Source organism: Perognathus longimembris, chromosome 1 (genome assembly GCF_023159225.1).
Source record: "Perognathus longimembris pacificus isolate PPM17 chromosome 1, ASM2315922v1, whole genome shotgun sequence".
In the NCBI taxonomy this organism is placed as follows: Eukaryota; Metazoa; Chordata; class Mammalia; order Rodentia; family Heteromyidae; genus Perognathus; species Perognathus longimembris.
The window spans coordinates 40,756,616-40,771,307 of record NC_063161.1 but is presented as its reverse complement, the minus strand read 5'-3'; the positions used below and the strand labels follow the sequence as shown (position 1 = coordinate 40,771,307).

Below are 14,692 nucleotides of genomic sequence, written 5' to 3'. Positions count from 1 at the left end.
TAAAGCAAAAAGGTACTACAGGAGATGGCCTAAAACCTTTTAGTTTTATAGTAAAAAGCTGTTATTCTGCGATATTGTGTTGGGCTTTAATTGTGAGGACTTAACACGAGGAACAGGTGATCTGAAACAAGAGCTAATCCTCTCCTTATTCTATTTGTATCAGAGCCATCTGTCAGAAAAGAGAACGTAGGTAAACAAACAAACAAACCTTTTCAAGACAAACATGTATTCCTTTCTCTTAAAGGATATGAACATGCTAATTAATATTTTGAATATGGAGGATTCTGGGCAAAGTAATAATTTCTGTTAATAGTACCACTCAAACATTTGCTCTTACCTTCCACAAAGGCTAAGTTCAACTTAAAATGACTTAATAAGAGATTATTTTCTTAATAAGAGATGTATTTTGAGACCTTAATGTTAGTCATTATGTTTTTTCCATCTATGCATAATATTAATATATGTTTATAACTTGGTTACATTATAATTGAATACTTCCCTAGCTAGTAATGAAAACATAGCATCTATTTTTATTTTAAATATTAAAAAATTGAGAACAAATACACTGAAGGAGTTATTCAAGTAATAGTTTTCTTTTGTAACAAAAATACTAAAAAGAAGACAATGAAAGGCCAATCTCTGCCATGCAGATGTAAACAGTAGAATCCAAACTGCCTTTCATTTTCTTCTCTGGCTTTATTTTTATTTTTTTATTTAGTTTTGATTATAATTCTTATATAACTACATTTGATTGTGTTTAACTGAATTCACGTAACATTTGGTGTTTCTGTTTAGTTTCATGTTTAAAATAATCACCATGTTTCTCCACTGTCAAAAAAAAAAAAAAGAGAAATGATGGAAATGCAGGTAAGCAGTGGACAAGGACTATCAACATGAGGGTGAGCTACTGCTGTAAGACTGTGCCTAGCTACTTAATTCCATTGATTGGGATTCCTTTGTGTTTTTCAACTGCACATTATTTCTGATAGTTAGGATATATTTTAGATATTTAAGTGACAACATATGTGGATTTGAAGATTTGCCCATAAATATATTACTTTGCTTTCTCATTTTTACTTTTTTTAAAGCTTCCCTTTTCCTAAACATATTTCCAGGCAATAGATTTATGGAAAACATACAGGAGTGTTAGAATATCTGCATCTTGTACCAAAAACCTCCTATGGGAAATAATATTTTACATAGCCAAGATTTGCTCTTATTTACTACTTAGCAATTCCAGAAGTATGAAAAAAGTCAGCTAACTTACTTTTCCAGAGTTAATACTATTTAACACACACACACACACACACACACACACACACACACACACACTGCCCTTTAGAGACAATATCTCAGCCTGCCAAGTGCTGGTATTACAGGTTTGTATCACCAGTTTGTATCACGAAGCGTAACTTGGATTTTCTTTATTCCTGGTGCATTCTGTAAAGTTGCAGAAGGAAAACATTTCAGAGAATTCTTCCTCCCTTGAGTTTCTGGAAAAAGCAGAGGAATCGATCTGAAATTATCCTATATTTTCTGAAAGATTTTCTTCCATACCAGAATGGTTCTTTTTAATATAAGTAATATGTTTCATTTCTCTGCTTCTGGAATTAAAAATTGATAATTACTTGAAATTCCTCAAGGATTAATTAATTTTGGTGTTTAGAAAGAAAAAAAAACCTGTAATCAAGTGAATAGATTTTCTGTCATTGTTTATTCCAGCTTTGGGTTTTTTGATATTGCTTGTCTTGGTCTTGGTCTTTCTGAATTCTTTCTGGTCATGGCATGATGGGGAATATGTCCTCTTTCTGTTATGCTACTTGTTGATGTGGCATTGAAAGAACAGTTATGAAGAGAAGGAAGAAAGCAAAACAGTTTAGTAATCACAGAAACTGTTGACTTTAACTCATGAAATGACCTAAGTCTCAGACCTAAGTGAAGAGAGGAAGAGAGAGTCAAACACTAACTTGACCACCTAGTCAGTGGATGTCCCTGCCAAAATGTTCTCCTGCATTCTTTAAAAGGCAGCCCTAGGGATTCTTGGGAGAGAAGCATCCCACTACATTCCTACAGACTGTGATCATGTGTTTCCTTTGTTTGCTAGGGTCATCTTAGCATGACACAGATGCTTGCCAATAAGGCTGGTAACTACAAGCTTCTGTTTCGAATTCTTATCAAGCAGCCAAGATTTCTGACTAAACATTCAACCCATCATTGTGGCAAGAGAAGCTTCCCCAGGAAAGCCTCTTTTCATATCCACCGAAAAGATGAGCAGAAATTAAGTTTTGAGGGAACAGAGTTCCAAGCAGATGGACTAAATGTATTTGTGGTCTCCCAAACCAAGTCTCGTGTGGTTAAGAAACTGCAGTCCCCAAGTTCATTTGCTGAGGATTGGAGTAGGTGTTTGGCATAGTGGCAAACAAGTGACTCTATGCTTTGTCACCTGGGGATGGTGAGAAGCTCACTGCTGCTACTCGATAAACTGTCCAAGAAATTTGAGGCTGTAACACTCCGTGTCCCTATTGGTTCTCTCATATTTGGGAAGAGAAAGTGAGTTTTGCACTTTCCCATTGGTGGGAAATAAATGTCTGTATGGAGCCACAGCAGCACAGAGGTAATCAGAACAGGTTCTTTGTGTGTGTGTGTGTGTGTGTGTGTGTGTGTGTGTGTGTGTGTGTGTGTAATGAGTCTTGAACTCAGGACCAGTGCACTGTTCCTTCATTTTTTCACTCAAGTCTGGTGCCATACCACTTGAGCCATAGCTCTACACCCATCCTTTCTTGGTGGTTAATTGGAAATACTTGAACTTTCCTGCCCAGGCTGGCTTTGTACTTTGATCCTCAAATCTCAGCTTCCTGAGTAGCTAGGATTATAGTGTGAACCATTTTAACTGGCCTGGATTTTTTTTTTAAAGCAGACTGTTAATATTTTAGCCTGTTTTGTTCTGATAATAAAGCAAAATGATATAGTCAGCAGAGAACAAAGAGTATAAATCTGTGGGAGCATGTTTCACAGGATACACTAAAAAAAGTGTTTATGAAAGTATTGGATGATTCCCCAAACGATAAAAATAATGAGAAGAACAAACTCACCCAGAGTGTTGGTATAATTGCAGTTTCATGGATCGAATCTGTTCAGCCTCCATGACTAAGGTGTGGTCTAAATGCCTGATGGTTCTTACAGATAATGATACTATAAGAAATAAGGCGGCCAACAGAGCCATTATCATCATTCTGTTTAACAACACATTATTGCAGTCATCACATTCTGTGCCAGAAGGGGTTAGTGCTGTGCTTTACAAAACAGACATGTATCTCAAAGGCCCATTTAAACTCCAGTTACACAACCACTATGATTTTCTGTAATTTGTGGGAGGAAGGAGATGAAAACCCAGGCCTTGAATTGGAAGCACAAGAAGAGAAGGAAATAGCATCTTAATTGTGTGTATTTTTTTGAAAGCTTTATATGGCACCTGTCAGCATTATAGAAGCATCATCTCATTAACCCCTGTAATAGCCATATTAGTACTGCAATGGAGAGAGGAAATTAAAATAATGGGATGTCTAAGGGGCTTGTCCACAGAATGAATGAGTTAGACATTAGAGAAATAAAACAGCAGTATAGATTTGTTAACTGGTTCTCACTTCTCTTTTCTTCTTGTTTTTAAATCTTGACCCAATTGAGCAGGAAATAAAAGATAAAGCATGAAAAAAACCACGATGTGATACTTTGAATCAGAAGGAACTATGTCAGCATGATGTCATCATCTAATTAGCTTCTGCAAAGGAAGATATCCAAAGCTGCATAGGCAACTCCGTGTGTTTCCAAGGAAAATAAAACATGAATTTCCAATGTTAGCTACATTAGGCATCTGCTATCTTCTTATATTAGTTTTCCTCTTACTTTCACTTACTCATTCTTTCATTAATTTGTTCAACAAGTATTAGCAGAGTGCTTATTATCTACCAAGTATGGCTCTAGCTTCTGGGAATATAGCAATGATGAACTAGGCCATATATATATGTATATATATGCATGCTTGCATTTATTTATTGTTATCATAGAGGTAATGTACAGAGGAGCTACAGTTACATAAGTCAGGTAATGAGCACATTTCTTTTGGAACAGTGTTAGCTCTTCCCTTGCTCTCTCCAAGTTTTTCCCTCCTGTCCTCACCCACAAGTTGTATAGTTGATTTCCAACACAACATCTAAAGAGTAGCACTGCTGCATATGTTCACCTTTTGTCCCACCCTTTCTATCTGGCCCCAGCCCTCCCCAAAACAGATAAACTTAGAAACAAGACCAAAGGTAAAGAAAACAAAAACAGCAACGAAGGAGGAAAAAACCCTCTTATTTCTATTTCTTGGAGTTCACTTCAGTATGTATTATTTTATGTGATTGTATGCACACAGCTACTGAGCCTTTGTGATCCTCTCCTAAGCTTATCCTCCTTTGGTCTCACTATGTGAATGTCTAGAAATCTGTATAATTTATCATGTGCTTTTTTTTAAAGTTTTTATTATAATACTGATGTACAGAGAGGTTACAGTTTCATACGTTAGGCATTGGATACATTTCTTGTACTGTTTGTTACCTGGTCCCTCATACCCCCCCTCCCCCCTCCCCCTTACCCTTTCTCCTCCTGAGGTGTTCAGTTCACTTACTCATGTGCTTTTTTTGTCTTTTACCATCCAGTGTGTATTTTTTGTCTTGTACCATCCAGTGTGTTTACTTGTACGTTTATAGGCTTCTTTAGGTCTGCCTTACTTCATTTAATATTTATTTTTCCAAGTCTTTCCATTTCCTTACAAGTGGTACAATATCATTCTTTCTGATGGATGTATTGAATTCAGTTGTGTATATATACACGTTTTCTTGATCCATTTGTCCACTGAGGGCCATCTGGGTTGATTCCATATCTTGGCTATGGTAAACAATACTGCAGTGAACATAGTTGTGCTGATAGCTTTAGTGTGGTCTTCTTTGTGGTCAATTGGATAAATGCCCAGGAGTAGGATTTATGGGTGATGGAGAGCTCTATTAGTATTTTGAGGAACCTCCATACTGCTTTAAAGAGTAGTTGAACAAGTTTATATTTCCACCAACAGTGTAGCACAGTTCCCTCTTTAGGCCAGGTACTTTTGTTCTCACAAAGCATACAGTCTTCAGGGAAGGATGAACAAGAAAGGAAGAAAGAAAGAAAGAGAGAAAGAAAGAGAGAAAAGAAAGAAAGAAAGACACACATGTTAGAGAAATAGAAGGTAAAGAAAGAGGGAGGGTCTGATGTTGGAGGTTCCTGTGACTTGGTTAATTAGGGAAGAAAGAGTCTTTAAAACATAGATCTGAGGAAAAATTGGTGCCAGGAAGAAGCAGGGAGGTAGGGAGAAATGTAATTATAAGGAGAAGGACAGGTGCTAAAGATGCAGATTGAGAGCCATTCATTCAAAAGCACTGAACATCTTAAGGTAGCCACTGTGCTAGGTATTGCTTCCAAAAATGGCTCCATCCTTTTTCTTCTTTATTAGCTCTTCTGCAAGGGTCTCCAAGGTTATGAAATAGAGGAAGGAAAATACTCTGTGCAATGAGCCTCCACCTCCAGTTTTCCTCATGCCTGTTCTGCAGTGACATGCTTAATGAATTTACTTTCCCTTAATGCACTTTCATAGTAACAACAAAACCCAAACACATTATTCCATGTCTATTTTTACGGTAATTTATGGGCTGAGGAAGAAATTCCAGCACAGTTTGTTCTAGAGTCTTTAATAATCAAATGGTCTCTTGATTGGCATAATTGAGCTTTCACAAAAAGGATTCTGAGAGAAATTTTGGGCCATCAGCAGTTTGTATCACAAGATGCTCATTTTGCAATCACTTGGTTCTTACAACCAGTTTGATAGGGGTTCTGAAAAAGATTCAACCAATCTGTGTGTGGATCCTGACAAATGCCACTGTAGAAGGTCTCTATCCATACAGAAGCAGCATGGATTTGTGTACTGATGTGTTTAATATCCATGTAAAAATACAAATGCTGGGCCACAGAACATATCAGAATTCTTTGTTTTGCTATGGTCAAAGCCTTGATCATGTACTGAACCTTAGAAGGCTCAAAAAGACCAAAACTTCACTATTTACTAAGCCCTTTCATTCCTTTATTCATATTCTTAAGTCCTGGGGCTTGGACTCAGGGCCTGAGCATTGACTGTCCCCGAGCTTCTTTTAGCTCAAGGCTAGCACTCTACCACCTGAGTCACAGTGCAGCTTGCGGCCTTTTCTGTTTATATGGTGCTTGAGGAATGGAATCCAGGGCTTCATGCATGCAAGGCAAACACTCTACCGCCAAGCCACATTCTCAGCACCTTATTCTTATTTTTATTTTGAGCCAGTACTGGGGCTTGAACTGAGAATCTTGCACTCTTGCTTGGCTCTTTTGCTCAAGGCTGGTGCTCTACCACTTGAGTCACACCTGTACTTGTGGCTTCTTACTGGTTAGAGATAAGGGTGTCATAGATTGTTTTCTCTGCCCAGGATGGCTTTGACCTCTAATCCTCCAATCTCAGCCTCCTGAAGAGCTAAGACTATAAGTGTGAGAGTTTTATTTCCCTATGATCCCCACTTGAGCCAATATGGGTGATGCTAGGCACATCTATATCATTTTAGCTTTGGAACATAAAAAAGAGTTCCAGGAGGAACTGAGGATGGTTAGAACAAGTGATTGATTGGAATAGTTGGTTTACAGCCATCAATGTCAGACAGATATATAAAGTCTGACTGAGATTAGAGATGTGAAGAAGGTCAGATCTTTTATTATATGGTACCTTTGCTGATTTCCATCTCCTATTACTGTGAACACCTTGAGTAGACAGACTATAAGTTTCTCACTATTGCATTCAGTGCATATATGTACAGTATTTTACTGATACAATATTTCTTCAGTGAATAAAATATTGATTAAAAATTGGAGCCATATTGAACTTTTTCTTGCTAGTGTGAACTCAGAGCCTTGTGCTTGCTAGGTAGGTATTCTACTTCTTGGGTCATGCCCCCAGTACCTTTTTTCTTTAACTGTTTTTCTTCATAAGGTCTCATGTTTTGCCTAGAGCAGGCCTAGACTGTGATCTTTCTATGCATCACCCCAACATAGCTGGGTTATAGGTACACACCTCTATATCCAAATTATTGTTTGAAATATGGGTCTTGCTAGATTTTTGCCTGTCTTGGTTTTGAAATGCAGTCCCTTTGTCTCTATCTCCACCATCCCCATCTCCATTTCCAGGATAGCAATGAGCTCTTCAAAGAACCTGCAGAAGGAATGCAAACATATACCAGGCTCTTAGAGAGAAAGAAACCAGCTTTGACTGTGCTAGGTAAGACTTATCTTTCTTTTCTATCCATCTTTCCATTGTCCATTTCTCTATTCATTTAGGAACTGGGACATATCCAGTGATAAGAAGAGGAAATAGAATTGGTAAAGACATCATTGAAGGCAGAAGGTCTTTGATAGAGGGAAAGATGTGTGGAGACAGGCGAAGTGTCTGAGATTTTTCCTTGCATGTAAGTTAGCCTGCTATCGTCTCATGGATGTAAGTAGAAGACAAAAGTCTCCTGGCCCAGAAACAAAGGACAGTATAGCAGCAGCAATAAAAGAACCCAGAGTCCCAGCAATGTGGGTTTATGGAGCCTCCGTTTCCATTGGGTGGTACATACAGGTCCAGATCCTATCTACATATGCTGTGTGTGGGCTGGGCTGTGGGTACTAAATGTGGCTATTTTTTTTCCCACAGGGAAAAGACAATTACCTTTTTCTTTCTTTCCTTTTTTTAAAAAGTGGATATAAGTAGCCTGTTCTTTCTTCATGAAGGAGGCATTATCTATATTTCTGAGGCTGTTCATTATACAAAGACCTTTGAAAAGGTGGTACAGAACAAAGGAAAACAACTTTTTTTTTCCTAGCAAGGGATCAGAAATTTGGAGCTACATGGAGAATTATCCTACCTTACAGGACGTGGCCATCATTTTTAGCAAAGTTAGAAGCTTTGTATATGAATGGAACTGGACCTTCTAAGAGGCATTTGAGATTCCTCTTTTCCATTTAAGTTGGCCACAGGATTTTCTGTTATAAGAAAATGATCAGAAAAGAAGTTTCAAACAGGCATAAGAAAAGAACTTTCACAGTCCTAATAAAATGTAAAGAGAGAATAGGGAGAAACATTTACATTGCTTTATGACGAACTTTTAAACTTATTTAATTTGCCTGGGCACCATTGGCTCACATCTGTCACAGCTTCTCAGGAGGTTGAGATCTGGAGGATCACAGTTAGAAGCCAGCCTGAGCAGAAAAGTCTTTGAGACTCCATCTTCAATAAGGTGAGGTTGGAGGCACAGCTCAAGTAATGGAACACGACTCATGAGAAAGCAAGCTGAGTGAATTCAAGGCTAAGTTGAACTCTAGCGAAAAACCCCAAAGCAAGAACAAAAATCCTTTTATTTATATACCTATATTAATAGGACTGGTAAAGAATCCTACAGTTATTGATGTCCCAGAAATCTGGACATAAAGTATGACTGGGCCTTACGCAAACAGGAAGGGAGAACTGCATTCAAGCTTAGATGAGCTCTCTCTTTTCTGCCTTTTTCTCTCTGCTTGAGCTTCCATTTCTGCTTTCTCTACTCGTTTACTTTATTTTACTTTCTATAGATCAACTTCCCCTGCTTACACGTATTTTGCAGTCTTCATCTTAGTGCATGAGCAGCTCGGATTAGCTATTTGCCCTATTCTGGCCTTGCCTCTGCATGAACCTTCTGTGTTCGATCCCCAAATTCCTCTGTAACAGTCCCTTGGCTTCTTGCTTTAAATCCTCCAGGGAGGAAATCATATAGTTAGTGCTTGGCCAATTGATTAATTTTCCATAGTCATGTGTTTGGTTTGATCAACAATCTGAATCTGGGGCTGGAATTAGAGTGTGGTGACAGGGTGAGGCCACAGCAGTTAGCCACACAAACGTTATATACACGAGGAGCTAGCTATTCTGAATAATTCCTTAGGGAGGGGGTACTTGTCACTAAATATACCTTTTTAATTCTTACTCAAACAGCATCTAAATTCTGAATTTCAGATATAATACTTATAATATGATTTGAAAATCTGTCTTACTATTGGCACTATCTATTATACTTCATAGACATGTTAATGCAATTCCGTAGTTTGATATTTGTGGTTGTAAGAGCTTGCTGAACTATTCCTTTGATGGACAAGAAAGTCAAGACACATGTGTGAATTCCCATCTTCCCTGTGGACAAGTAGCACCTGGCTTAAAGCACTTAGTTGAGGGGGCACTTTGCCACCATCCCTAAAACACACTGCAAGGACATTTTTCAAGGTCAGCTTTTGACTTGACAGATCCAAGGGGATTGTGCTGCTAAACACTACTTCTATAACAATTCAAACCATTTAAAAAACAATAATAAATATTTTGTTAGCTGATAATAGCTAAAATTGATGGGCGATCCTAAATATCCTTTGAAACACAGCATTGTTGTTGCTTTTTAACTCTTTACATCACTGTTGGTATAGGAAAAATTGACTTTTAAAGATGACACAGAACAATGATTCCTTTTAGCCTAACTCAGGTTAAAGATCAGGCCGAGGAAGTGATGAAATGAGATAGTGTTAGTTCTGCTCTTTCTTCAGAACATCTTATTCTTTTCTGTAATGTCTACATAGTTCTCTGGTGATATACCTATTCAGCCTTGCAGACTGATATAAAAGAAAGAAAAATTTGGAAAGCTCTTATACACTGGCAGATATTTGACTTGTACCTCTTCTTCACTTGCTAAATGTAAGGATAGCAATAACAGCATGAGCAGTGGCCAGAAGTTATATTTATTATTATAGAAAGCAAGAAGTATTTTTCAGAGCCTAAAGAACACGTCTGTGAGATTGCTGCCAGTATGTCATGCTTTTTCCTTTCTCCCCAAAGAGCATACAAGTAAGGTTTTATCTGGCCCTGATAGAAAAAGTAATGCAAGTATTTTCGAAAATGACGAAATATATGTTTAGTATGTGTTTTCTTCTGAGGGAAGATTTATTTTTTCTCCTGGAAAATATATCTCCTCCTTTTGGATCCTTTTAAGACCAAGCTGCTTCAAGTCATCTTCTATTTTCATGCAGATTCGTTTGCAATTGTGTCTGCCCAGAACAGGGGATTGTGTTCTCTGCTCAAGGGTTGGATTTGCAAAGGAAGTTTATCACCTAAGTGAAGGACAGTCAATTGTACTTGTGGGCTAAATCCAATATGATGTTGATTTCTGTACTGTTCAACCTGAGTGCTCAAATCAAGGGCAGAGATGCTTATGAAATATTGCCTGTAACTCTCTCTCTCTCTCTGTGTATGTGAGAGAGAGAGACAGAGAGAGAGAAAGAGAAAGAGAAATTGAGAAGTTGGAGAATGAAGAATAGAACTTAAGATGCAGAACTTTGTTTGTGCCATACAATTAGAAAGTGCTGAATTAGGTCATTTCGGTAATGTGCAAATGATATAGCCACTTAATAATTATTCAGCAGTTTTAGAAAAGTGAAACACACAACTGGGTGCCAGTGACCCTTCAGAAAGTTGAGCTCTGAAGATCCAGTTCAAAGCCAGCCTAGGCAGAAAAGTCTGTAAGGGTCTTGTCTAGTACATTAGAAAAATTATGTACTTGCTTATGTGAAGTACTCTATTAGAGGTTCTCTATACACTTGTGAAAGTAGGTCCACTTTACCTGTGGAGAACAGACCCAATAATTGGATGACAATTCTAGGAAATTGTAAGCATTCAAATAGAAGAAGGTATGACTCAAAATCCTATCCTCAACACCATATTAAAGTTACATTAACTTCCCCATTGTGAGAAAGTCCTAGTCTAAACTGGTATTCTTTTTTTTTTCTCAAATTTTTATTTTCAAACTGACGTACAGAGAGGTTACAGTATCATACGTTGGGCATTGGATACATTTCTTGTACTGTTTGTTGCCTTGTCCCTCATGCCCCCCTCCCTCCCCCCCTTTCCCTACCCCCCCAGGTGTTCAGTTCACTTACACCACACAGTTTTGCAAGTATTGCTTTTGTAGTTATTTCTCTTTTTTTACCCTGTGTCTCTCGAATTTGGTATTCCCTTTGAATTTCCTACTTCCAATACCAGTAAACACGGTTTCCAATATACTCAGATAAGATTACAGAGATAGTGTAGGTACAAACATAGGAAGGTGATACAAAACATCATCAATAATAGAAACTACACATACACATAGGACGTTGAAAGTAGTTACAACTGTGATATATCACTTGTTTCCATAACATGGAGTTCATTTCACTTAGCATCATCTTATTTGTTTCTAAGTGTATAGCTATTGGGCCTTGTGATGCTCTGCTATGGCTTGCCTAAACCTGTACTAATTATTCCCAATAAGGGATGCCATGGAGTCCATGTTTCTTTGGGTCTGGCTCACTTCACTTAGTATAACTTTTTCCAAGTCCTTCCACTTGGTATTCTTATAAATGAAATTTATGGGTCACATGGATGGTGACCCATAATATATGTGGATCCTCCCAATCTTTGCCTCCTGTGTAGTTGAGATTACAGGGATGAACCACAACGCAATCTATCACTGATGGTTCTTTAAGTTAAATTTCTAAGAAGTCCTTTGGCTAGACTGAAAGATGCCCACATCAGGGTTTTAATACCACTGTTACTCTTCCCTTTAGAAAGTGCCAGCAATTTCTATTCCTACTAGCAGAGTGACCTTTTAGGATCTTTGCTTTTCCTTCTCTCTGTCTCCTGTTCCTCCACCTCTTATTTCTTTTCCTTTCTCATCATCTTCCTTTTCTTCCTTTTCCTGCTCCTTTTCTTTCTCCTTCTTCATTACAGCTCACATAGGAGCAATTCTGAACCCCTCATCAGTCACTGAATAAATGCCTGTGACACACAGACTTCACAATAAATATACCAAACCATTTCCCTTACTCAGTCTAAAGGGCCAGAGACTTCAAGCTTCCAGAAGTTCCAGATAGTTAACAAAGTCCTGCCTAACCCAGAAATCTACAGATCTTAGTTGAGGATTTTCTGTCTTTGAAGATACAAAGAATCCTCTTATTCAGTAGCCTAAGGAGATAGCTTACAATGACGAACAAACTCCTATCATTTTCCTTTAAGTTTAATTCCTAACAAGGCTGTTTTTTTTTTTTAAATAAAAACTTAACAAGAAATGTGATTCAAGTTTAAATGTCAGCCTGAGGGAAAATAAGGTTTCATCTAGCCTATTATACCCACCTGAAAGAACCAGGGCTCAAAAATAGATCTGGGAAAAGACTCATTAACAAAACTCGAGTATACACATACTGATTGCCTTTGGTAAGACTTGTTTTTGATCGTGTCATGATGTAATACTATTTTCAAATACACATGCAGGTATCATATTATGCTGCTTAAAGGTCAAGTGCAATTTTAGTACACCTTGGAGGTTTTGTTCATTATGTTGTTCCCTAACCAGAGAGTTTTAGATACTTAGCAAAGGAATGAAAAATTAATAAAGCCAAAAATAAACAGAGACGTTACTTCTGGAGACTAGATTGAGTGTAGAACTACTGAGTGAACTTACTAATGCAAACGTATCATGGACTGTAAATACTCTATAGGGGCAATACTGAAATTGGGTTTCATTGCTACATAATGAACACACACTCACACATACACACACATGCACACACACATAAACACACATGCACACACATACACACACACACACACACACACACACACAGAAAGCTCAGGAAATCATTTCAACAGTACTGGCTAAAGGTACATATGTGGATTTCCAGAAGGGTCAGCATAGATTTTTGTTTGGGGTTCTGATAACTGCTGAGCAGTGACTCAGTCTTCAGTCATAACTGGCATTTTCTTTCCCTTTGGCTTTTGTCTGTCAGTAAAAGCTCATTTCTGAAAGCAAATTACTTTTTTCCCCTGCCTCTTCTTCTTCTTTTTTTTCTCTTTTTGTCATATGAAGACAGATTGAGTAGTGTCAGCAGCCCCTGAGTTATGATTCAGTGGAACACAGACAAATCCTGCCTTAATTCTGCGTCATGGTGCTGAGGGCAGGCATGGTAGGGACTGGAGAAGAAACTTCAGTTAGAACATTGCACATGTATTCCCCAAAATGTCAACCTTTCTCCCAAAGAGGCGGGGCTTGATTGGTAAACTATGGAAGCAAAATTACCTTCCTGATTTTATGTACAAAGCAGATGCACAGTATGTGTATGGTATTGAAATATTGTCAGGATGATGAATAAAAAAGAAGACTAAAAGGCTAGGGGTGGCAATAATGAAAAGTAAGCTGGAAGTTAGTGAATTACTTAGAAATGACCAAATTTACAGCTAGTTACCCTAATCCTGTCATTCCATCTGGTCAGGAGATAGAGTTTGAGAGAACAGCATTTTGAGGCTATCCAAGCCCTTTTTGCCCTTTCAAGACTCCATCTCAACCAACAACAGGGAGTGGTGATACTATCATCCAAGCTCTATGGTGGAAAGAGAGTAACATAGGAAAACCATAGAATATAAGACTCTACTACAAAAAATAACCCTCCAAAATAAAAACCAAAGAAATGCAAAGTAGAGTGTGACTCAAGTGGTGGAGCAACTGTCTAGTAAGTGTGAAACCCCAAGTTTAAACCCCAGTGTTGTCCCAATCAATCAAGCAAGCAAATTAACAAATACAAATACAAAATGAAAAGAGAGGAAGAAAGAAAAAGAGAATCAAATGAACAACTTCTATTCTACTTTTTTTTGTCCTGGGCCTTGAACTCAGGGCCTGGGCTCTGTCCCTGAGCCTCTCTGTGCTCAAAGCTAGAGCTCTGTCACTTGAGCCACAGCCCTCCTTCTGGCCTTTTCCGTTTATGTGCTACTGAGGTACTGAACCCAGGGCTTCATGCATGCTAAGGCAAGCACCATACCACTAAGCCATATTCTCAGCCAGAATTTCTATTCTTCAAAGGGGAAATATTTAAAATATTCATCTTTAAAAGAGATTGGTATTTGTTGTATTTGGCTCATGATAATGATTTAATTCAGAAATGCTAGGCTGCCTGTATTTATGAAAACTTAAATGGCTCCAAAATTATGACCAACTGAATGGGGAAAGAAGAGCCTGATTGACTCACTAGTGGATAATCTGAGTGTGTGTATGGTGTGTGTGTCTGTGTGCGTGTGTGTGTGTGTGTGTACGTGCATACATGTGCCATGTCCATGTACTCATACTGGGTCTTAAATTTAGGCCCTTGTGCTCTCATTCTTCTTATTTTTGCTCATGTCTGTACTCAATCACTTGAGCCACACCTCCAATTTAGTATTTTGCTAGCTAGTTGAGAATTGAGTCTCTTTGACCTTTCTACATAAGCTGATTTTTGTTCCATGATCCCCAAACCTCTGACTCCTAACTAGAATTGCAGGCATGAGCCACCAGTGCCTATCTGGGTGACAGTCTGCTTTGTTAATTTCTAGAAATGGAGAATATTTATTATTATAATTGCATTTAAGATTTTCAGTCACTATGTGATAATTATCAGTCTGCCAAGGTCAATAACCATCAGATATTGGAGAAAAAGTAAATATGAAAACATCTTTTATTTCTTCCAAAGAGGTAAAAATAAGTAAGATTTT

At 38.0% G+C, this 14,692-nt stretch overlaps 1 protein-coding gene across 1 annotated transcript in view; it reads left to right on the top strand.

Moving 5' to 3' along the window:
• The first annotated feature begins 855 nt into the window (after positions 1-855).
• The window catches only part of LOC125347930 (methylsterol monooxygenase 1-like), a 62,708-nt gene continuing 48,871 nt past the window's right edge, over positions 856-14,692 (top strand). The window contains exons 1-3 of the mRNA XM_048340868.1: positions 856-867; positions 2,105-2,396; positions 3,184-3,281. Of these exons, the coding sequence (XP_048196825.1) occupies positions 856-867; positions 2,105-2,396; positions 3,184-3,281 (402 nt within the window). The remainder of the gene's footprint in view (positions 868-2,104; positions 2,397-3,183; positions 3,282-14,692) is intronic.